At 33.5% G+C, this 25,916-nt stretch overlaps 1 protein-coding gene across 3 annotated transcripts in view; it reads left to right on the top strand.

Annotated features, from left to right (window-relative positions):
- Nucleotides 1–24,245, top strand: part of LOC137642792 (organic cation transporter protein-like) — a 25,350-nt gene extending 1,105 nt beyond the window's left edge. Inside the window, exons 1-13 of one of the 3 annotated variants that reach the window (XM_068375648.1) lie at nt 9,064–9,087; nt 10,478–10,574; nt 12,024–12,144; nt 13,491–13,710; nt 15,104–15,207; nt 16,977–17,131; nt 17,977–18,145; nt 19,299–19,437; nt 20,069–20,262; nt 20,746–20,906; nt 22,134–22,198; nt 22,825–22,944; nt 23,385–24,245. In XM_068375648.1, the coding sequence (XP_068231749.1) occupies nt 9,079–9,087; nt 10,478–10,574; nt 12,024–12,144; nt 13,491–13,710; nt 15,104–15,207; nt 16,977–17,131; nt 17,977–18,145; nt 19,299–19,437; nt 20,069–20,262; nt 20,746–20,906; nt 22,134–22,198; nt 22,825–22,944; nt 23,385–23,600 (1,770 nt within the window). In that variant the 5' untranslated portion in view covers nt 9,064–9,078 and the 3' untranslated portion in view covers nt 23,601–24,245. Of the gene's footprint in view, nt 1–9,063; nt 9,088–10,477; nt 10,575–12,023; nt 12,145–13,490; nt 13,711–15,103; nt 15,208–16,976; nt 17,132–17,976; nt 18,146–19,298; nt 19,438–20,068; nt 20,263–20,745; nt 20,907–22,133; nt 22,199–22,824; nt 22,945–23,384 lie in introns of those variants that run through there. The other 2 variants (XM_068375646.1, XM_068375645.1) reach the window with 2 other exon arrangements.
- The last annotated feature ends 1,671 nt before the right edge of the window (nt 24,246–25,916 follow it).

The raw sequence follows: 25,916 nt of genomic DNA, 5'->3' as shown, positions 1-25,916 counted from the left end.
ATCTGAATGCAAAGGATAGTCAGAATTATGAAAAATCTTATGCAACTTTAGAACTCGCCGATTCCTTCCATGTTCCCCCTAATGCTATATTCTATATTTTAAAATGCCGGTATGCCACCACCTATGTGGTGTTAAGGGCTCTTGCTCTCCTTTCCTCACTGGGTTATTTTCCCTGTTGGGGCTCCTGGGCTTATAGCATCCTGCTTTGCCAACCATGGTTGTAGTTCAGCAAGTATTAATAATAACAGTAATAATAATAATAATCAGTTTGGTAATAATTTTTTCCTGGTATATCTATCCATCAAAGAACTAATTAAAAGACATGGAGACAATTCTTTTTTCTTTTTCTTCTTTTTCCTCTTCATTCAAAAGATCTAAAGAAAAAAAAACGTTAAGACAATCTGCCTTAATTAAGTTACTCAAACTCATCAATTGTGTATTTTTGCATTGAATGTCCCCAAAAATGTTCACAAAAAGTTTATTTACTTAGAAACTATAGAAGATCTACCATCGTCTGTGAAACGATCGAACAAGTTTGCATAGGAACAAAGAACAGAAATAGAAAAAAAAAAGTATTCACCAGTCGTGAGGTACAGAAAATTGGCTCGACAAAAAGCAAGAAAAAGATTTAGCATTTCAAAGCTAGTTGCTACCCAACTGCGTCCACAGTTATTTAAGTGCCACAAAGAGAAGAATAAGAAGAAGGAGAAGAAGAAGAAGGAGGAGAAGAAGGAGAAGAATGAGAAGAAGAAGGAGAAGAAGAAAGGATCATGTACCTAAATGCCACACACCAGGGAATTAAGTTAGAGACAAGACATGGCGGGATCTTTCTGGCTGTTGCTGAGCGCACAGAGGATATATCAGGTTATGGGCGGTTGTATCCATGGTCTAGGTTAGATGGGGTTTTTATAGCCTGGTTTCAAACAAAATAGTTTATCCTATAGCCTCATAATTCATTACACTTCATAAACTATAAATCTAACGATATGTCTTGAAATAAACTAAATGTAATGGCTGAAATACTTAGAAATATATGAGAAACTACATGCTAGAGAAATCCACGGTCTAGGCTGGAGGGTTTTTATAGCCTCATTTTCCATGAGATAATTCATCCTATATCCTCATACATCATTACATATCATAAACTACGTATCTAACGAAATGTCTTGAAATAAATTAAATGTTTGTGATAGCTGAACTACTTAAAAATATACGAGATACTACATGCTAGAGAAAACCACGGTCTAAGTTCGACAATTTATATTGCTACATTTCACATAAAATAATTTATCCTATATCCTCTTACATCATTACATTTCATAACCTATATATCTAACGATATATCTTCAAGAAACGAGTGCAATGTTTTTGATAACAGAACTACTTAGAAATATAAAAGAAATTTCATGCTAAAGCTAAAAATACTATTTGGTGTCCTTATAAATGAACTCTGGGTTGTGACGTTGAATAAAGAGGTCGTTTAAATAGATTGAAGCTGAATTATCTTATCTTCTGTAAGGATACTATGATTTGGCATTTTCTTGTGTTTTTTTTGTGAGAGAGAGAGAGAGAGAGAGAGAGAGAGAGAGAGAGAGGATGTTCTTATAATTTTGTCTATATATATATATATATATATATATATGTGCGTGTGTGTGTGTGTGTGAATGGGATAGACGGGGAATTTTTCTTATATTTTTGAGAGCGTACTGTAACAGAGAGAGAGAGAGAGAGAGAGAGAGAGAGAGAGAGAGAGAGAGAGAATATTGCACTGCAATCACTACTTGTTGAAATAATTAGTCCCATCGTTAGAGCGTTAATTTTGTTCCTTTGACAGGCCAGACAGTACTGCATTGGATCTCTCTCTCTCTGGTTACGGCTCATTTTCCCTTTCCCTACACATACACCGAATAGTCTTGCCTATTCTTTACAGATTCTCCTCTGTCCTCATACACCTGAAAGAAAACTGAGATTACCAAACAATTCTTCTTCACCCAAGGGGTTAACTACTGCACTGTAATTGTTCAGTGGGTACTTTCCTCTTGGTAAGGGTAGAAGAGACTTTTTAGGTATAGTAAGCAGCTCTTCTAGAAGGACACTCCAAAATCAAACCATTGTTCTCTAATCTTGGGTAGCGCCATAGCCTTTGTACCATGGTCTTCCACTGTCTTGGGTTAGAGTTCTCTTGCTTGAGGTTACACTAGGGCATACTGTTCTATCTTATATCTTATTTCTCTTCCTCTTGTTTTGTTGAAGTTTTTATAGTTTATAAAATAATATTTATTTTAATATTGCTGCTCTTAGAATATTTTATTTTTCCTTGTTCCTTTTCCTCACTGAGCTATTTTCCCCGTTGGAGCTCCTGAGCTTATAGCATCCTGCTTTTCCAACTAGGGTTGTAGCTTAGCTAATAATAATAATAATAATAGTACCACACACCTTATGACAGAAAACTGTTAAACAGATTAGACTATAGTCAATTCTTCTTAGTGAGGCAGATTTGCACCGACTCGCAAGGGTTGCCGTTTAGCTCGGAAAGGTTTCCTGCTATCTGAGTGGTTAGAATGATCTTGTCCAACCAATCAGCGATCAGGACACTTTTCCGAGCTAAAAGGGAACCCCTCTGAGTCGGTGCAAATCTGCCTCACTGGCTCACTAAAAATAAATTGAGTATAGTACTAAGGCACTTCAATGTGAAAGAGCTATATCACGTGTCGAAGCTTCCGTGGTTAATCGGCTACACATTCTAGTTGGTAAGAAAAGTTACTCACTAGAAGAAATCGTGTGGAAGATAGCCAAAAAGGATGTCTAGCCAAGATAGGGATTACTATGGCTAGCAGTCGGTTACTAGAGCGAATTATTTTGAAGAAATGATGATAGCTTTGCGAGTCAACTGACATGTAGGGAGTTAATAATAATAATAATAATAATGATAATAATAATAATAATAATAATAATAATATAAAGATACGGATATATTGGTATTAATAACATCCATAAATTGAGAATCATTATAGCAATATTTGATGGTCAAAGGTGTATTTGAGATAAGAAACACAGTACATGGTTTTCACTTTAAAAAAAAGTAATTATTTTTCAGTTATCAACGTAGGATAAATGTAACTGCCACTTTGGCAAACAGCTCATCAATACATAAAAAGATGCTTTTTTTTTTTTTTTTTTAGATTATGTACAAACAATTTGAATGCTTATCTCTTCCTCACTGACTAGGACTATTTCTATCTCTCTGTCTCTACGGTTGCCAGTTTTAATAGTCTGCTGACAGCTTGAAGTTACGACCAACGACTAAGTAAATATAATTTAAATAGTGCTCATCTCTCTCTCTCTCTCTCTCTCTCTCTCTCTCTCTCTCTCTCTCTCTCTCTCAACGGAAATGTCTGATCTTGCTCTCGTCTGTTTGCTACGATCAAAGCTTATAGTTCGCAACTAAGCAAACTAACTTAATTATCATCATCTCCTCCTACGCCTATTGACGCAAAGGGCCTCGGTTAGATTTCGCCAGTCGTCTCTATTATGAGCCTTTAAATCAGTACTTCTCCTTTCATCATCTCCTGCTTCATAGTCCTCAGCCATGTATGCCTGGGTCTAACTTATGTTTACAAAAATCTACTAACGTTCGTAGTGTATTCTAATGTTTGAGTTTCTGTAAAATAAGTATAAATCTGCTAGCGTTCGAAATATATTTCAAAGTTACACTTTAGTGTATGTGTGTGTGTGTGTGTGTGTGTGTGTGTGTGTTAAAGTTTCTTTAAAATACGATAAAATCCAGAAAATTTGATTTACTTACCACTAAAATGAACTTCTGTCCTGTGCCATACTATGCAATCAGCTGTTTCACATTCTTTCCAAATAACAGAAATATACCGAAAGATTGGATTATTTTCTGACAAAGGTAACTTCTCTAGAAAGAGTAATTTTTCCTTTAAACCGAAAATAATTCATTCACTCACTGTATGAAGCAAAGTAACAGCATGATAGCGATAAAAGGAAACAAACCTCTTTCTCCATTCAGAACTGTGCCGGGTAGAAGGTACTTCAAAGCCAGCTAAACCTCGCCAAGTCTTTCTCTTTAATTCTTGCGTTGTTACGCGGAGCTTAGTAAAGATATTTCAGTTTATTTAATTTAACTGATTTGCTTTAATTTCCCCGATGATTATTCAATATAGATTTTAAGCCCCGTCATCTCCCAAGTTGATACATAGAACTAACAATAAATATTCTTTCGACAAAGTCTGAATAGGCCTATTTCAAATCAACATAGAGACCCATTATAATTCCTCCTTTAGTATAGAAAAATGATAAAGTGCATACTATAATATGCTTGGTAAATGAAATACTAATTTTCACCATTTCTAAGTGAATTTTCTTTCGACGAAATCTGAATAGGCCTATTTTAAATCAACATTAAGACCCATTATAATTCCTCATTTATTTAATATAAAAATCTGATCAAGTGCAGATTATAATATGCTTGGTAAATTAAATATTAATTTCCATTATAATTCCTCATTTATTTAATATAAAAATCTGATAAAGTGCATACTATAATATGCTTGGTAAATGAAATATTAATTTTCACCATTTCTGTTGTGCAAGAAAATCTAAATTGTACCATATGAGCAGTATTAATCAATGACTGGAAGAGGATGCCTCTGATAGAAGGCTTTAGAGAGAGCACATCAGGCAACCGACCCCTTAATGGGAAAGTAAAAAAAAAAAATGACCAACACACTAAAGCATTTGCTTCTTCTATTATTTAACATAATTTATCTTTTATACCAGAAATAAATTATAATAAGATCATCACAATAATATAATTATTCTTAATAAGAATATCAAAGTTCTTGCTTGAGGTTACAATCAGGCACATTATTATTATTATTATTATTATTATTATTATTATTATTACTAGCTAAGCTACAACTATAGATGGAAAAGCAGGGTACTCTAAGCCCAAGTGCTCCAACAGGGATAAAATAGAACAGCGAGGAAAAGAAATAAGGAAAATAATATACAAGAAAAGTATGTTACTTTATTTTCTTTCCTCACGGGGCTATTTTCCCTGCTGAAGCCTTTGGGCTTATAGCATCCTGCTTTTCCAATTAGGGTTGTAGCTTAGCGAGTAATAATAATAATAATAATAATAATAATAATAATAGAATTAGTCCGGTTGTGAAGAATTAAGTTAGTCTCGAGTGCTTGCTTAATATTTCTATTAATAATTTCTTTTTCAAAGATATAGAGAAATTTTATAATGAAAAAATACATTGACTGTAAAAAATAACACAAAATCAATTAATACAAAAAATACCAATGAAATATAAAAAAATATCAGTTTCTTCACTGGGCTATTTTCCCTGCTGAAGCCTTTGGGCTTATAGCATCCGGTTTTTCCAATTAGGGTTGTAGCTTAGCGAATGATAATAATAATAATAATAATAATAGAATGGTAAGGAAATTGCATTAGTCCGGTTGTGAAGAATTAAGTTAGTCTCGAGTGCTTGCATAATATTTCTATTAATAATTTCTTTTTCAAAAATACCAATGAAATATAAAAAATATCAGTTTCTTCACAACGCTGTGAAGATAAATTCTAGTCCATTCTTTTGGGTTCCACGTAACAGATAATACCGATCATCTGAGGTAGGAGCCGTGATAGCACATAATCAGAGAATTTAAGGATTCCTCTATGACCAGGGATGTCCCCTGGGTATATATAGAGCAGGGGATGCCTGAGGAAGGCAGTTGGTCGACACCGGAGCAGCTCTACCATCCTCACAGGTAACCCGAAGGAGTTGGTCATAGTAGAAGTGTTTCTGGAGAAAATCTTGTACTTGTTGGGATAATAGAATTTCTGGAGAAAATGTTGTACTTGTTGGGATAATAGAATTTCTGGAGAAAATCTTGTACTTGTTGGGATAATAGAATTTCTGGAGAAAATGTTGTACTTGTTGGGATAGTAGAATTTCTGGAGAAAATCTTGTACTTGTTGGGATAGTAGAATTTCTGGAGAAAATGTTGTACTTGTTGGGATAGTAGAATTTCTGGAGAAAATCTTGTACTTGTTGGGATAGTAGAATTTCTGGAGAAAATCTTGTACTTGTTGGGATAGTAGAATTTCTGGAGAAAATCTTGTACTTGTTGGGATAGTAGAATTTCTGGAGAAAATGTTGTACTTGTTGGGATAGTAGAATTTCTGGAGAAAATCTTGTACTTGTTGGGATAGTAGAATTTCTGGAGAAAATCTTGTACTTGTTGGGATAGTAGAATTTCTGGAGAAAATCTTGTACTTGTTGGGATAGTAGAATTTCTGGAGAAAATCTTGTACTTGTTGGGATAGTAGAATTTCTGGAGTTAATGTTGTACATGTTGGGATAGTAGGATTTCTGGAGAAAATGTTGTACTTGTTGGGATAGTAGGATTTCTGGAGAAAATGTTGTACTTGTTGGGATAGTAGAATTTCTGGAGAAAATGTTGTACTTGTTTGGATAGTAGAATTTCTGGAGAAAATGTTGTACTTGTTGGGATAGTAGGATTTCTGGAGAAAATGTTGTACTTGTTGGGATAGTAGGATTTCTGGAGAAAATGTTGTACTGGTTGAGATAGTAGGATTTCTGGAGAAAATCTTGTACTTGTTTGGATAGTAGAATTTCTGGAGAAAATCTTGTACTTGTTTGGATAGTAGAATTTCTGGAGAAAATCTTGTACTTGTTGGGATAGTAGAATTTCTGGAGAAAATCTTGTACTTGTTTGGATAGTAGAATTTCTGGAGAAAATATTGTACTTGTTGAGATAATAGGATATGTGGAGTAGACATTGAAGTTACTGAGTTAGTAGAATTTCTGGAGAAAATCTTGTACTTGTTGGGATAGTAGAATTTCTGGAGAAAATCTTGTACTTGTTGGGATAGTAGAATTTCTGGAGAAAATCTTGTACTTGTTGGGATAGTAGAATTTCTGGAGAAAATCTTGTACTTGTTGGGATAGTAGAATTTCTGGAGAAAATATTGTACTTGTTGAGATAATAGGATATGTGGAGTAGACGTTGAAGTTACTGAGTTAGTAGAATTTCTGGAGAAAATCTTGTACTTGTTGGGATAGTAGAATTTCTGAAGATGTTGAATTGCTGAGATAGTAAGATTTGTGGAGAAAATGTTGGACTTGTTGAGATAGTAGGATTTCTGGAGTAAATGTTGGACTTGTTGAGATAGTAGAATTTCTGGAGTAAATGTTGGACTTGTTGAGATAGTAGAATTTCTAGAGTAAATGTTGGACTTGTTGAGATAGTAGAATTTCTGGAGTAAATGTTGGACTTGTTGAGATAGTAGAATTTCTGAAGATGTTGAACTTACTGAGATTGTAGGATTTCTGGAGAAGACATTGAACTTACTGAGATAGCGAGATTTCTGGAAAAAATGTTGAACTTGTTGAGATAGTAAGATTTCTGGAGAAAATCTTGTACTTGTTGAGATAATAGGATTTGTGGAGATTATCATGTACTTGTTAAGTTAGTAGGATATCTGGAGATTATCATGTACTTGTTGAGATAGTAGGATTTCTGGAGATTATCATGTACCTGTTGAGATAGTAGGATTTCTGGAGATTATTATGTACTTGATGAGATAGTAGGATTTCTGGAGATTATCATGTACTTGTTGAGATATCCCTTCCTCTTGAGTTCTTGAGTTTATAGTTCACATGTATCTTTTCCTGTGGTTGTAATGGCCTATTGGCAATGACCCTGCCTGGTGATCTGCCGGACTGGGTTCGAGCTCCGCTCTAGCTCGATAGTTTCTTATAGTGCCTGCAACCTCACCCTCCTTGTGAACTAAAGATGTGGGGTTTGGGGGAGCCTATAGGTCTACCTGCTGAGTCATCAGTAGATATTTCCTGGCCCTTCCCAGTCTTAGCTTGGATGGAGAGGGGGCATGGGAGCTGATCATATGTGTATATGGTCAGTCTCTAGGGCATTGTCCTGCCTGATAGGGCAATTTCAATGTCTCTTGCCTCTGCCATTTAAACAGCACATCGGACGTAAACTAAATTATATTATTATTATTATTATTATTATTATTATTATTATTATTATCTAGGTTTGAGACCTAGTTGGAAAAGCAAGATGGTATAAGCCCAAGGCCTCCAACAAGGAAAAATAGCTCAGTGGGGATAGGAAATAAGAAAATAGTATAGTACGCCTGAGTGTACCCTCAAACAAGAAAACTCTAACCCAAGACAGCGGAGATTATGGTAGAGAGGCTATGGCACTACTCAAGAAGACTAAATGCGAATGTACAGTAGGCTATATAACCTTTCAGAACTAAAAAGATCTTTCAAATTGCAAGCACCTGGGGATAAGGAAAGTTGATAGAATCAGACTGTGAATTCTGTAATAATTACTTGCCTATCGCATGTGAATTACACGATTGTAATTAATTATTATTATTATTATTTATCCATTGTGTTTTTTATTCGTTAATAAAGAAAGAAATAGGGAATCGAGACGGGCGCGTAAAAGTTGATGAGGTGTCGCAGAACACTGGGCGCCTTTTCAACAATGAACGTAGGCCTATAGCTTCTATATCAGTTTCCTTGATGACTAGGCCTACCATTTTAATTTAAGAAAAAGGTTCTGACATCAAAAGCATTAGTTCGATTTCTGAGTTAGTTGAAGATCTTTTTTTTACTCAGTTGCTACCTTAGCTTAGTAATAAATCTTTCTTTGAAAAATTTGGCTTAGAACAAGCATTTATATTTTACTCCTAACGGAGGAGAATTTGCCAGTATTCTAGGAAAAAACCCTGTTACCAAGCAGATATATTGCGAGAATGTTACGCAAGCCTGAGCTATTGCAATCGTCACGTTTTCAGCCAAGAAACCTCGAATGTAAAAGGAAGAATTAGAGAAAGAAAAACTGGCGGTCGATGACGGGGAAAGAGGAAGTTGAATTTAAGCCATCTTGGCGCATATCGAATCAGAGTTGGCCTGGCTGTCGTCTACAGCGGTGCTAATACGCTCTCACTCTCTTTTTCTCTGTCCCTCTCTTTCTCTCCCTCGTATTAAAATGGCACAGGTAAAGGAAATAGAGAATAAGTTAAGCGATAAACATAAATATGATTTAGTATAAATGATAGATTTAAAATGCCGTTGCTGGTTCAAATATAAACGTTTTCCGGAGTAGTAGTACTAGCAGTATGGGTTGTCTTTGAAACGGCTCCCTCGCTGTGGTTTTTTTCACCGTTTTTCCAAATTATATATATAATAAAAATAGAAAAGGTGTCTTCAAGTGGTTGTGTCTCATAATCTTTAATAATTTGCGATGACTTATCACAGGTGAAAAGCAATTAAACAAAATAATCTTAAATTTAGAATATTTAATTTACCAGCGGAAATTGTTGAGTTAAATTCCCAAGTGAGTTGATATTCTTTAATAAATAAATATATATATATATATATATATATATATATATATATATATATATATATATATATATATATATATATATATATATATATTAGTTGTACATGTGGTGAAAGTGCTTGTGTATCGCCATGATCAGCAAAGCTATACTAGTTAGGGCCAACCATACTAGGTTGGTTTGCAGTGAGTGATCAGACGAAAATCTCCCACCATCACCAATCCGTACTGGCCAGCGTGGTGATGAAAACGGGTCAAATCCCAGACATGAATAAGGACATGTCTGAGGCCTTTGTCCTGCAGTGGAATAGAAACGGCGAGACAGTGATTTTTATGCGATTTCTTTGAAATGTGGTAAAGCATTTTTTGGCTGAAAATGGTGAATTGTTTACTTGATATTTAGTGTAATGTGGTGATTCTACACACACACACACACACACACACACACACACACATACATACACACACACACAACAGCATCATCATCAACCGTTACTTGTCCACTGCAGAACCAAGGCCTCAGACACATTCTTCCATATGCGTCTATTTATGATCTTTCAATGCCAGTCAACATCCAAAAACTTACTTAACTCGTCAATCCATCGTCTCTTCCTTCCCCTGCTTCTATTACAATCTCTGGGGATTCTGTCATTCTTAATGACCATCTATTGGCTGTCATTCTCATTATATGTCCTGTCCAAGTCCATTTCTATATATATATATATATATATATATATATATATATATATATATATATATATATATATGTGTGTGTGTGTGTGTGTGTGTGTATATATACAATATATATATATATATATATATATATATATATATATATATATATATATATATATTACATCATAGAGAGAGGCAAATATCATTATATATCTATTTGTACATTCTGAAAAGTTATTAACAATATCAACCATCAACCCTATGATTATAATTTGGTCTATATTCCACAACTTTTAATTTGCTATAAAACAACAATTAAAAAGTTAATTACTAAAGTTGTAACTCATCTTCTTCCCGTTTTCTTTCTCAGGCCTCAACAATGGCAGTGGCCGATAGCGTGGAGGAGGTAATAACCGAAATTGGGTTCGGCCGTTGGCAGGCACTCGTTTTGGTTGCCTCTTTGCTATGTAAGTAATAAACATTTTATTTAAACAGGTTTATTATTATCATAGAGAGCGTGCTAGAAATAGGAATGAATGGCGAGCGATTGTGACGCAGTTCCGGTAGGCCCTGCTGCTTCCTCCGATGCCTTAGATGACCGCGGAGGTAGCAGCAGTAGGGGATTCAGCATTATGAAGCTTCATCTGTGGTGGATAACGGGGGAGGGTGGGCTGTGGCACCCTAGCAGTTCCAGCTGAACTCGGTTGAGTCCCTTGTCAGGCTGGGAGGAACGTAGAGAGTAGAGGTCCCCTCTTTTGTTTTTGTTTCATTTGTTGATGTCGGCTACCCCCCAAAATTGGGGGAAGTGCCTTGGTATATGTATGTATTATTATTATTATTATTATTATTATTATTATTATTAGTGCCGTAGCCTCTGTACCATGCTCTTCCACTGTCTTGGTTTAGAGTTTTCTTGCTTGAGGGTACACTTGGGCACACTGTTCTATCTAGTTTCTCATCCTCTTGTTTTGTTAAATTCTTAGTTGATATAGGAAATATTTATTTCAATGTTTTTACTGTTCTTAAAATATTTTATTTTTCCTTGTTTCCTTTCCTCGCTGGGCTATTTTCCCTGTTGGAGCCCTTGGGATTATATCATCCTGCTTTTCCAACTAGGGTTGTAGCTTAGCATTTAATAATAATAATAATAATAATAATAATAATAATAATATTATTATTATTATCATTATTATTATTATTATTATTATTATTATTATTATTATTAGCTAAACTACAACCCTGGTTGGAAAAGCAGGATGATATAAGCCCAAGGGCTCCAACAGGGAAAAGGAAATAGATAAACCATATATGAGAAGTAAAAATGTAAAATATACTAAGATAAATAACAGTAGCTTAATGCGTGAAATATTCATACAATGGAAGTAAGATTAATCATTAGAATTAAGAAAGATTTTAATCTTTTTCAATAACTGTAGTTATCATCTTTGGCGGGAATCAAATACAGAATTCAACTGTCCAATGCTTATGTTATTATAGGTAATTTCAAATTAGTTATAACTGTTACTACTTTAATTTGTAAATTGAGAAATATTTACTCCCTGATCAAAGTAGTGAAATAACCATTAGGCCTATTCTGCTCGCATATCCTCTAGGGGCTATGACAATCAGTGTAACTAACTGGGCAAACTGTAGGCAATTTTAAAGTGCATTTGCAACCCATTTAATCCCTAGATGCTCCCAATTTTAAGCCTTTTACCTCATCCTAGGCTCCTTCCAAGCTCTCAACTTTTACTCCATAGTGCAACAGTGTTTTCCTCCCAAGCTACAACTTCGCTTCGAAGGGCTTCTCCAGCCAAAACCTCTAGGCCTATGGCCCAAATTTAAATATATTCATAGGACCTAAATTTAAATATATTCTAAATTTCTAATAGACTTTTACCATTGGTACTTTTCAGTACACGCTACGGCCCCAGTGCAGCAAGTGGGCTCCACGCTCACAAGCGCACCTTTGCCATTCCGCTGTTCTTATGATAACATCCAGTCAGCAAATATTGCAGAAGTCACCAACAGCACTAGGTAATTATTATTATTATTATTATTATTATTATTATTATTATTATTATTATTATTATTATTATTTAAGCCACAATCCTAGTTAGAAAAGCTAGTAGATAAATAAACTATGGGTCTAAGAAGAACTCATTATTATTATTATTATTATTATTATTATTATTATTATTATTATTATTATTATTAGCTAAGTTATAATCTTAGTTGGAAAACCAGGTAGATAATCAAACTATAGGTCTAAAGGAGAACTTCTAATTATTATCATTATTATTATTATTATTATTATTATTATTGACTGGGCCGTTTCCTCTCTTCCCTACTTTTTCGAAACTTAAAGGTGGCATCTATATATTTTGCTTACTTTTGTGCTAGTTTTTAAGTTTTTCATCTATTTTTTTATATAAGATTTTTTTATATATCCTTATTTTTATATCTTGTATATTATACTCTTTTCTTATAATGATATATCTAGTGAAGTATCTATCTATCTATCTATCTATCTATATATTTATCTTTTAACTTCCTCCACGGTTAATACCACTTTTCCTCATCTTGTTGATCTTATATTACCAACAAATTTAAAAATATGCACAAATAAATTAGTCTTTGTCTTTTTATTAAGATCACACTGTGTGCATACATACATACACACATGTATTAACGAGATATTTAAAAGTAAAATCGATTTCAATAAAATTGATTGGCATATATTCATCATAGTCTCATATTTATGGTAAAATGGCCAGTCTTTCCATTTTGGTACCTAATAATTCAGATTCTGTGTGTAGGCCTATCTTACTTTGTATGTTCTTACATATTTATACTTTTCATTTACACGCTTAGGGCCTAAAGAATATTATTATTATTATTATTATTATTATTATTATTATTTTTATTATTATTATTATTAAGCTACAACCCTAGTTGGAAAAGCAGGATGCTATAAGCCCAGGGGTCCCAATAGGGAAAATAGCCCAGTGAGGAAAGGAAACAAGGAAAAACAAACTATTTTAAGAACAGTAACATTAAAATAAATATTTCCTTTATAAACTATAAAAACTTAACAAAACACGAGGAAGAGAAATTGGATAGAATAGTGTGCCAGAGTGTACCCTCAAGCAAGAGAACCAACGTAGGAGCTCCAACAGGGAAAATAGCCCAGAGAGGAAAGGAAACATGGAAAAACAAACTATTTTAAGAACAGTAACATTAAAATAAATATTTCCTTTATAAACTATGAAAACTTTAACAAAACATGAGGAAGAGAAATTAGATAGAATAGTGTGTCAGAGTGTACCCTCAAGCAAGAGAACCAACGTAGGACTTTTTATAATATTTCTTCTTCTTTGAAGTTTCAGGACAATCCAAGAGAAAGACATAGGCCTAAATGACTTCCCAAGCCAATGTCTACAAGTTTTAGATAACCCAATTGGAGAACAATTAACTCAATACAACAAGCCTCTGTCTGATGGAGTTTCTAAAATAAGCTTGAGCCAAAAGGCCACTGGGTTGCCGTCCTGTCCCCTCATTGAATATGATTTCTCAACCTTTGATTCAACCGTCATCAGTGAGGTGAGCTTTTAAATGTCCAGTTACTTGTTTTTAAGGTTTTTTAACCTTTTTTCTTATGATTCATGTAAATTATTGCATTTTCATCGATCTTTTGACGGATAATTTAATTTTATCTTTTTTTATCTTGTATAACCAAGATGTTTTGTAGTCCCATGTTAATTTAAAAGAGTTTTTTTCAAGTTTTTTCTTATGATTCATGTAAATTATTGCATTTTTATCTATCTTTTGACGGATAATTTGTTTTTATCTTTTTTTATCTTGCGTAACCAAGATGTTTTGTAGTCCCATGTTAATTTAAAAGAGTTTTTTTTTTTTAACTTTTTTTCTTATGCTTCGTGTAAATTATTGCATTTTTATCTATCTTTTGACGGATAATTTGTTTTTATCTTTTTTTTATCTTCTGTAACCTAGATGTTTTGTAGTCCCATGTTAATTCAGAACGTTTTTCTTAAACTTTTTTCTTATGTTTCGTGTAAATTATTGCATAATTATCTATTTATTGACGTATCATTTTAATTTTATCTTTTTTTATCTTCTGTAACCTAGATGTTTTGTAGTCCCATGTTATTTTAAAAGAGTTTTTTTTTTAACTTTTTTTCTTATGTTTCATGTAGATTATTGCATTTTTATCTATCTTTTGATGAATATTTTTTTTTAATTTTTCTTTTATCTTCTGTAACCAAGATGTTTTGTAGTCCCATGTTAATTCAGAAAAGTTTATTTATAACTTTTTTTTTCTTATGCTTCGTGTAAATTATTGCATTTTTATCTATCTTTTGATGAATATTTTTTTTATTTCTTTATCTTCTGTAACCAAGATGTTTTGTAGTCCCATGTTAATTCAGAAAAGTTTGTTTTTAACTTTTTTTCTTATGCTTCGTGTAAATTATTGCATTTTTATCTATCTTTTGACGAATATTTTCTTTTTAATTTTTTTTATCGTCTGTAACCAAGATGTTTTGTAGTCCCATGTTAATTCAGGAGAGTTTTTTTAACTTTTTTTCTTTCTTGTTTCATGTAAATTATTGCATTTTTATCCATATATTGACGAATAATTTTTTTTTATCTTTTTTCATCTTCTGTAACCTAGATGTTTTGTAGTTCCGCGTTAATTCAGAAATGACATTAGACCTATATATATTCTCTTTCCAGTTTTAGGCATATGTCTTGAACAAATAAAAGCAATTTTATCTCTCACCGAGAGTGTAATGTAATAGCATTTAGCAGTTCATTTTCTCTAGATATGTATCTTTTTCCTATAAACATTTTTCTCTAAGTACTTATAGATAATGTATGATTAATACTTTACACCCCTGGTCACTAATATTTTTTCTGTTTTATCTTTTCTGTCATTCTTTAAAGATAAAGTTTACATTTTCATTTTTCCTTTCAGTGGGATCTGGTCTGTGAAAATGCTTCATATAGACCGTTGTTCCAAATGACGTATTCTATCGGCGCCATTTTGGGTTGCTTATTTTGTGGGCAGATGAGTGACCGGTAAGTTATTTCTTCCCTTTATAATTAAGTTTCTTCTAGTAATTTATTTGCTATCTGCTTAAAACGGTTCGTCGAACCAGGTTATCGAACCTGCTTCTCAAACGGTTCGAAGAGGTGGAGTCAGTCACAAATGCATAGGCTTGTGGACAATGAAGCCCCGCCCATATAAGTCAGGCTAGGACAGACTTTCTTCGAACCGTTCGACGAATAATTAATGGCTGATATCTTTGATTACTCATTGAACTTTGGATGGTTCATCAAACTCCAGAAGAATTTTAGACTTCTTTTTATTATCTTGTTATTTTTCTTTTAGTTATTATGATTTTTCTGGCAATTTTAGTAAATTTTTATCATCATGAAAACTTCGTGGCTTTAACTCTTAGAGAAGTGAAAAATGTCAGAAATTTAACTGTTGTAGGGTACAAAAATCTTTGAATTTTGGATGTTAAACTCACTGCCAGACTCAGAACTAGACTCAGCTCTCTGAATTAATTTTGCAGTTATTATTATTATTATTATTATTATTATTATTATTATTATTATTAGCTAAGATACAATCCTAGTTGGAAAAGCAGGATGCTATAAGCCCATGGGCTCCATCATAGCCCAGTGAGGAAAGGAAATAAGGAAATAAATAAACTACAAGAGAAGTAATGAACAATTAAAATCAAATATTTTAAGAACAGTAACAACATTAAAATCGATCTTTCATATATAAATATAAAAAAATAATAAGAAGAACCTTGTAGACTATTAGCTGTTTGAAGCAATTTGCCGAGTTAGAGAGACATAGATGAAGAAGTTCTCCAGATAATTGCACCTTCCAAGGTCATAGATATAAAGTTTTAGTGACTAATAATAGCTCATACACCTTCCAAAGTTGTAGATATAAAGTCTTAGTGACTAGTAATAGCTCAAACACCTTCTAAAGTTGTAGATAATAAAGTCTTAGTGACTAGTAATAGCTCAAGAACCTTCCAAAGTTGTAGATATAAAGTCTTAGTGACTAGTAATAGCTCAAACACCTTCCAAAGTTGTAGATATAAAGTCTTAGTGACTAATAATAGCTCATACACCTTCCAAAGTTGTAGATATAAAGTCTTAGTGACTAGTAATAGCTCAAGAACCTTCCAAAGTTGTAGATATAAAGTCTTAGTGACTAGTAATAGCTCAAACACCTTCCAAAGTTGTAGATATAAAGTCTTAGTGACTAATAATAGCTCATACACCTTCCAAAGTTGTAGATATAAAGTCTTAGTGACTAGTAATAGCTCAAACACCTTCCAAAGTTGTAGATAATAAAGTCTTAGTGACTAGTAATAGCTCAAGCACCTTCCAAAGTTGTAGATATAAAGTCTTAGTGACTAGTAATAGCTCATGCACCTTCCAAAGTTGTAGATATAAAGTCTTAGTGACTAGTAATAGCTCATGCACCTTCCAAAGTTGTAGATATAAAGTCTTAGTGACTAGTAATAGCTCATGCACCTTCCAAAGTTGTAGATATACAGTCTTAGGGACTAGTAATAGCTCAAGCACCTTCCAAAGTTGTAGATATAAAGTCTTAGTGACTAGTAATACCTCAAGCACATTCCAAAGTTGTAGATATAAAGTCTTAGTGGCTAGTAATAGCTCAAGCACCCTCCAAAGTTGTAAATATAAAGTCTTTGTGACTAGTAACAGCTTAAGCACCTTCCAAAGTTGTAGATTATAGTCATTGCGTCTAGCTCAACCACAGAGATCTCACAGGCTCTTTTTGTATATTTCTATAGCTTGGGTCGCAAGAGGACACTTCAGATTGGAGGTGTGTTGTCCCTGTTGTCAGTCATCGCCACGAGCATATCACCCTGGTACTGGTGTGTGATTTTTGCCAGGATTTTGACTGGGACTGGTACTATGCTCATGCTCTTTCCAGTTTACACCCTCGGTAAGTAACTTGATTATCTACGTTATGTTATAAAATGTGAAGTATTTATATTTGTACTGAAACCAGAAACTTAACCTTTAGGTTAATACAGAACACTGTGAGTAGGCCTTGTGTCTATAACTATTCACTGCCAAATGTTAGCTGATTATTGTAAGTAGGCCTAGTGTCTATACCTATTTAATGCCAAGTGTTAGCCGATTATTATAAGTAGGTCTAGTGTCGATCGCTTTCTAAGTAACAATTGTTAGCTGATTATTGTAATTAGGCCTAGTGTCTATCATTCACGACCCTATTTGGCAACGCAAACATCATTTTATTTTTTTTTTTTTTTTTTTGGGCGGGGGGCGGGTGTTGATTCTTGAGTTAAAGACTTATTTTTGTTACACATTTCTTTAGGTTAAGGAAATTGTCAGAGTAAATAAATGCATTTCTAAGTCTACATACGATTGATAGAGAATATCAATAACAACTGAGTATCTTGAGACTAACTAAAATTGAATATATATATATATATATATATATATATATATATATATATATATATATATATATATTTTTTTTTTTTTTTTTGAGTGGTGAAAGGTTTGCGTAAAGCAAAACCGCACTTGTCAAGGCCACCCATACTAGGTTGGTTTGCTGTGACCAATCTGACGAAAATCTCCCACCATCACCAATCCGCAGTGGCCAGCGTGGGGATAAAAACTGACCAAACCTCAAACATAAATTGACATATCTGAGGCCTCTCTCCTGCAGTGGAGAAGTGGCTGCCTTTGCTGTATATATAATTATTTCATGAATAATAGCAACACTATAATTCTATTTAATCTTTCTAATTTCTTCCACAGTGTCAGAAATATCTCCCTCCAGCCAGCGCACCTTAACAGCAATGTTACCTGGTCTAATGTATTTCCTGTCCGTGTCAGTCTTAGCAGGGGCTGCTTATTTCTTACCTCACTGGAGGAAACTGGTTATCGTGTGCAACACTCCCCTTCTTCTCTTCGTTCCCATCACTTTGTAAGTAGGCCTAGTGTCTATAACTATTCAAGTATCAATTGTTAGCAGGCTATTGTAAGGAGGCATAGTTTCTACAACTATTCAAGTATCAATTGTTAGCTGATTATTGTAAGTAGGCCTACTGTCAATCACTATTTTAGTGGCTAGTGTTAGTTGATTATAGTAAGTAGGCTTAGTTTCTATAACTATTCAAGTGCCAAGTGTTAACTGACTATTGTAAGTAGGCCTACTGTCTATCACTATTCAAGTGGCTAGTGTCAGCTAATTATAGTAAGTAAGCCTAGTTTCTATAACTATTCAAGTATCAATTGTTAGCTGATTATTGTAAGTAGACCTACTATCTATCACTATTTTAGTGGCTAGCGTCAGCTGATTATAGTAAGTAGGCTTAGTTTCTATAACTATTTAAGTGCCAAGTGTTAACTGATTATTGTAAGTAGGCCTACTTTCTATCACTATTTTAGTGGCTAGCGGTTGCTGATTATAGTAAGTAGGTCTAGTTTCTATAACTATTCAAGTGCCAAGTGTTAGCTGATTATTGTAAGTAGGCCTACTGTCTATCACTATTTTAGTGGCTAGCGTCAGCTGATTATAGTAAGTAGGCTTAGTTTCTATAACTATTCAAGTACCAATTGTTAGCTAATTATTGTAGGTAGGCCTACTGTCTATCACTATTTTAGTGGCTAACGCTAGCTGATTATAGTAAGTAGGCCTAGTGTCTATAACTATTCAAGTATCAATTGTTACCTGATATTTGTAAGTAGGCCTAGAGTCCATCACTATTTAGTCCCAAGTGTTGGCTGATTATTGTAAGTAGGCCTACTGTCTATCACTATTTAAGTGCCAAGTATTAGCTGATTATTGTATGTAGGCCTATTTTCTATCACTAATCAAGTACCAATATTTAGCTGATTATTATAATTAGGCCTAGTGTCTATCACCATTCAAGTATCAATTGTTAGCTGATTGTTGTAAGTAGGCCTAGTGTCAATCACTATTTAGTACCAAGTGTTAGCTGATTATATTATTATTATTATTATCATTATCATTATTATTCAAGCTACAACCCTAATTGGAAAAGCAGGATGCTAAAAGCCCCATGGCTCCAACATGGTAAAATAACCCAGTTAACTCCATCTGTTTGCCCTTCCAGTTTCATTGACGAGTCCCCTAGATGGCTCCTACAGAAGGGAAGGTCATCGGAGGCCGTCGAAATCCTGAGGAAAGCTGCATCTCAGCACAAGGTCACGCTGAGTCCGTCCAGTTCACTGATCTTGAACAAACTCGGCCAGGTAAAGAGATTTTTCAAGTCTTCAGGTGTTCCGCCATTGTCTAATTTTCTTACTCAGTTATCTCATGTTAATAGTGTTCACACACACACACACACACACACACACACATATATATATATATATGGATGAAAATCAACCCTATATCGTGCTCAAATAGAAAAGCCGTATAAATACCGCATAGGTTTTAGGTAATTGTATAAAGAACCTTAAAGATAAATTAACTTCAAGTAATTATGAAGAAAATTCAGTTACTTAACAAATAAAGTGGCATTATTTTTTAATTTTTAATTTTAAGGGTTGTTGTGGCCTGATTGGTAACGTCTCGTTAGTGCCATTAGTGTCTGCAACCATACCATTTTTGTGAGATAAGGTTGGGGGGTTTGGGGGAGCCTATAGGTCTATCTGTTTAGTCATCAACAGCCATTGGCTGGCCTTTCTGGTCCTAGCTTGGGTGGATATGGGGCTTGGGAGCTGATCATATGATATATGGTCAGTCTCTAGGGCATTGTCCTGCTTGATAGAGCAATGTCAAAGTCCCTTGTCTCTGCCATTCATGAGCGGCCTTTAAACATGACAATAACGCTTCACAAATATCATATTTTCTTCTTCTTCTTCTTCCCATTTCCATCAGATGAGCAAGGACATCGTCACGGAGAAATTCAAAGACAACAGCAACAGCAATGATGAACTTAGCACCTTCAGGATGTTGTTGGCCTGCTACAAGGCCCGCGGGATGAGAACAATCATGATTGTGACCCCCTTCATGTGGCTTCTGAAAAGGTCCCTCTACATCGGTATCATCCTGAATGCTAACAATTTCACCGGGTAAGAGTTGGTCTAGGCCTATTCACGTTGAATCTATAGAGCCTAATTTTTATTATAGATATATACTGATTAAATCTTATGGTGATAAATGTAAAACATATTTTTCTAGGTTACTTTAATACGTAACTTTGTATTTGTAACACTATATTTGTAATTTTGCGCTTAAAATATATGACCTCTGTAACAATAAACTTAAGTGTAGAAATATAAATGTCATGAACTGATTATAAAGTGTGTAATTTTGCGCTTAAAATATATAATTACAATAATCTTTAGTATAGAAATGTAAATATCATGAAATGATTGTAAAGTCTAACCACTGTATAATTTATTAGAAAAAGAAAAACAAATTTCACGATACACTGGCTGACTCAGTCACTCAGATTTCATTGTTTTCTCTTCATTAAATCATCCGAGAAACTTCTGATGATCATACATCCATTTTTAGTTTATTATTATTATAATTATTCTTCTTTATTTCAGCTCTAACCCCTTCCAGTACGTGGCTCTATCCGGCGCTATGGGTGTCATCGCCATAATTCTCTCAATTCCACTGAGTCTTAAGATGCCTCGCAGAATACTTTTGGCGGGAACATTATCCATTGGTGGTATTTTGCTGCTATTGGAATTACCAGTTCCACTAGGTAAGAGAGATATATTTAGGACAAATACCCCAAAATAGTTAGTCCTATAGTTATGATTAAACGTTTTTTATTCTATTTAGTTAGAACACATCTTGTCACACGTGCTACAATCATCGGCCCAACCATCGGCCTATATTTTCAAACCAATGCTGACGCCTCTTTGAAAATTCTAGGCCTATATTTGATTTTGCAATATTTAAGAGACAATCTGTTTAATTGAAGTAATGTGCAGTCAGACAGTCAATATACTAAAACAAAATTGCCCTGAAAAATAGTTTTATTAATAATATATTTTCTCTTTGACGCCTCTTTAGAAATCCTAGGCCTATTTTATTTGCAATATTCATGAGACAATCTTTTTAATTTAGGTAATTTTCAGTTAGACAGTCAATATACTAAAACAAAATTACCCTGAAAAATAGTTTTATTAATAATATATTTGCTCTTTCACGCCTCTCTAGAAATCCTAGCCCTATATTTGATTTTGCAATATTTATGAGACAATCTGTTTAATTGAAGTAATGTGCAGTCAAACAGTCAATATACTGAAAATAAAATTACCCTGAAAAATAGTTTTATTCACAATATATTTGCTCTTTCACGCCTCTTTAGAAATCCTAGTCCTATATTTTATTTGAAATATTTATGAGACAATCTGTTTAATTTAAGTAATATGCATTCAGACAGTCAATATACTAAAACAAAATTACCCTGAAAAATAGTTTTATTCACAATATATTTGCTCTTTCACGCCTCTTTAGAGATCCTAGGCCTAACTATTTTATTTGAAATGTTTATAAGACAATCTTATCAATTTAAGTAATATGCATTCAGACAGTCAATTTACTAAAACAAAATTACCCTGAAAAATAGTTTTATTAATAATATATTTTCTCTTTGACGCCTCTTTACAAATCCTAGGCCTAACTATTTATTTGCAAGATTTATGAGACAATATTTTTAATTTAGGTAATTTGTAGTCAGACAGTCAATATACTGAAAATAAAATTACCCTGAAAAATAGTTTTATTAATAATATATTTGCTCTTTCACGCCTCTTTAGAAATCCTAAGCCTAACTATTTTATTTGCAATATTTATGCTACAATATTTTTAAATTAAGTAATTTGCAGTCAGACAGTCAATATACGTCAATATACTAAAATAAAATTACCCTGAAAGACTTTATGAATAATATATTTTCTTTTCTTTTCAAAACCTCAAACAGAATATTTTTGGATCAAGTGGATCATGGTGATGATATCCTTCTGCCTCGTCTGTGGCGCCTTCCAGGTAAGCCTAATGCCAGTTGAACATTTTGTGGTTTATGGTTTTCATAATGAAATATTAAATTCTCAAAACCAGAGCTATAGGCCTACAGAAAGAGTTGATTTCAAATATAAAAAATACCTTCAGGCGAACTTATCAAGCCGAGAGTATGTAAACAAAGTTTGAAATTAGATTTGTTTATATCTAAAATTTCAAAATAACATTTACAGCTAAAAGTAAAATTGAAAGAAAAACATAGCTTGTTTTCACCTTATGTTGTGCAAAGAATTTGCTCTTTCAATAAATCAGTAAAGTTTATTTCTAAGTTCTTTGTGAGAGAGAGAGAGAGAGAGAGAGAGAGAGAGAGAGAGAGAGAGAGAGAGAGAGAGAGAGAGAGAGAAAGTATTGGAAAGATTTTTTGGGGGATAAACAATTAAGTCTATTAGACTGTAAGATGACAGAATGAATCTAGTCCAGAAAGGTTTTGCTACGTCAGATTACATAGATATGTCTCTTCTTTATCGCTAGTTTTCAATTCAGATAAAAATGTATATACATATACTAATTTTCTACATGATCAATCTAGTCGTAGTGACACCAGAATGTATCATGAAATCATCTAATGTATTTTTGTTCTCTCTTTACCTCAGGTTAATTATGTGTTCCTCTCAGAACTTTTCCCAACCGTCATCCGCACAAGAGGCTTCACATTCACCAACTTGATCGGGTCTCTTGGCGAAATGTCTATTCCAATTGTCACAGACATTGCTGTAAGTTTCTTGACTTCTGGACTTATCCAGTACAGACATTCTGAAGTCATTCCATCTGTATCTGATTCATTCTGTTGTTTATTAGGTTATAGTTACTGTTTTATAGCTCCTGTAAGTCTTACTTAAACTTTATTAAGTGCACTAGATCCTGACTTCATCAAATTCTTGTTTTTATCAGACCTGATCTTTAGTGCAATTTTAGTTTATCAGAGATTTTGGCATCTAACAGAATATCAGTAACACCTGGCTGAGAAACTTCACTACGCAGAAAAGCCAAATTAGCAATTTTATTTAAATATCCATGACTAAAATAACCTTTCTGTTAGTTCTTCTTCTAATGAGGCTTCTATTGTGACTTATTCAATTTCTTATTTTATGTCCCGTGTCAGCAAAAGATGGTTCTATCAGACAACCAGTAATGCTCAATGTTCTCTATGCAGGTCCAGTATCAGTGGTGGGCACCCAGCGTAACCTTTGGTCTAGCTGGAATCATTGGCGGAGCCCTAGTTCCTCTTCTACCAGAGACAAAGGACAGGCCTTTGCCTGAAACCCTGCAAGATGTTGAAGACAGATATTGGCTAGATTACACGGGGCTGGACGAAGAAGCCCCCGCGTCCAAAGACGTAACGAAAAGAAAAGCAACATTCCAAGTTTAGAAGTAATATTCATAGACAAGACAGAGTTTTAGTTTTCTACTCCACAATGATACCTGAAAACAATGTATATCAGTTCCTTCAACGTACAAAGGTTTGCTTCAGCTCTTCAAGTGGCATGGAAAGCAACACGAGTTACTCGTTCATGGAACATTGGCATTCACTGAAATTATGCAGATTGTTCCTTCGCTCAGAGTAAAGGTTGCAGTATTGACCGTCCATAGTTGTAAGATGAGATATGCATGCTGACAGATACTACCAGAATTATCAAACTGGCTTTGCTGTGCACTATGCTTAGGGATAATACCAGTACTTACAGCACTGGTATTGACAAAAACAGCTTTTACAGATATAGCCAATGATAATGTACTGGCACTGCTGTGAGAAAATGCATTCTGGACATGCCACCAGAGAATGCTGTGCAAGAATTCTTTGAAGTTGAGAGTTCCCTTAAGAGATATATTCCTGGTTAAGAAAAGATCCATTGTATTTTTGCTAATAAGTCTTTTGAAAAAAATTGTGCAATTTTAGATTTAAATGATTCTCCTTTAATTGTACGTAAATGATATTTTTTACAGAAGTGTTCATATGTATGATGGAAAATTCCATACTAGTACAAGAAAATAAAGAATTTTATGGGAAGTAATATTCTAAAGACTTTTATTAGTTTTCCTTGTTAATTTTCTATATAAAATTAAAATACACGACTAACCAAAATGATGTTTTGAAAGACATCCTTAAACACTAATATCTATTGGCCCATTCTTCAACTGCATTATTTCCTTACATCAATTTTTTTTTATATTTTATCTTTTACTATATATATATATATATATATATATGTATATATATATATATATATATATATATATAAATATATATATATATATATATATATATGAAAAATTATATATGAGAAATTATTATTATTATTATTATTATTATTATTATTACTACTACTACTACTAGCTAAGCTACAACCCTTGCCCTAAAAGCAGGATGCTCCAAGCACCAGGTCTCCAACAGGGAAAATACCCCAAGGAGGAAAGGAAATGAAGAAACTCTACATGAGAAGTAATGAATAAGAATTCAAAATATTCTAAGATCAATAAAAAAGTTGAAATAACTCTTATTATATTTTAGTAACCACAGCAATTACAGTGCAGTAGTTAAACCCTTGACGGCGTCAATGACCTTAGATGTCAGGATGCCTGAGAACTTTAAATCAATCAATCAATTAACTCCTTGAGTGAATAAGAATTTGTTGTTAATTGTTAAATGTATTGACATAAAAATATTAAAATCAACTAAATTTATGATATGATGGGAAGGTAAAAAACATTCAGCATTAGAAACTAAAAAGTATAATTAAGAGGATACGCCATAAGCAACTACACTACACTGAAAATGGCTAAGGATTAACGAATAGCGACAATTTCTCACGCATATTAGAAATCCAAAATGGCCGCCAAAATGACCTCGAAAATTCTGGCAACATTGGTTTTTGCATTCTTCGTAATGTTAGCTTTCTAAAAATGTATAGTTTATAAAATCCCCCAAAAAATCCAACGAACTTATACCTCAGAACATATCGGACCTCACTAGCATCTGAAATACATAATTCAGGATAATTGGTGAAATGATTATAGTTGATGAAATAGGGAGAGAATGAACAGTTCTTAGTTATTATGTCCACTAACCTGTAGTAAAAAAAAAAAAAAAAAAAAAAAAATGGGAGCTTTGAAACCAATACCATTATGCCATAGCCTCTGTACCATGATCTTCCATTACCTTCTGGTAGAGTTCTCTTGCTTGAGGGTATACTCGGGCACACTATTCTATCTTATTTCTCTTCTTATTGTATGTATAGGTCTTTATAGGTTATATATGAAAGATCTATTTTAATATTGTTACTGTTCTTAAGATATTTTATATTGAATGTTTATTACTTCTCTTGTACTTTATCTATTTCCTTATTTCATTTCCTCTCTAGGCTATTTTTTCCCTCTTGGAGCCCTTGGCCTTATAGCATCCTGCTTTTCCAACTAGGGTTGTGGCTTAGCAAGTAATAATAATAATAATAATAATAATAATAATAATAATAATAATAATAATCGTTCATTAAGTGAGTTTTTCTATCACATAGTTTTCAGAGTTTGGGATAATCTACCTCTGATGGGCTGTGCCTGGAGGTCCAAACCAGGCCTATTAATTACTTTACTCTCGTCTTTATACTGATTCTTGTAGAAGAATATCATAGACTTTTCACTTCACTTCTCTCCAATTGCCACTTCTCAATTCAGAGCAGGATCTTCTAGA

Source organism: Palaemon carinicauda, chromosome 6 (assembly GCF_036898095.1).
Source record: "Palaemon carinicauda isolate YSFRI2023 chromosome 6, ASM3689809v2, whole genome shotgun sequence".
In the NCBI taxonomy this organism is placed as follows: Eukaryota; Metazoa; Arthropoda; class Malacostraca; order Decapoda; family Palaemonidae; genus Palaemon; species Palaemon carinicauda.
This window is presented reverse-complemented; position numbering and strand designations above follow the sequence as displayed.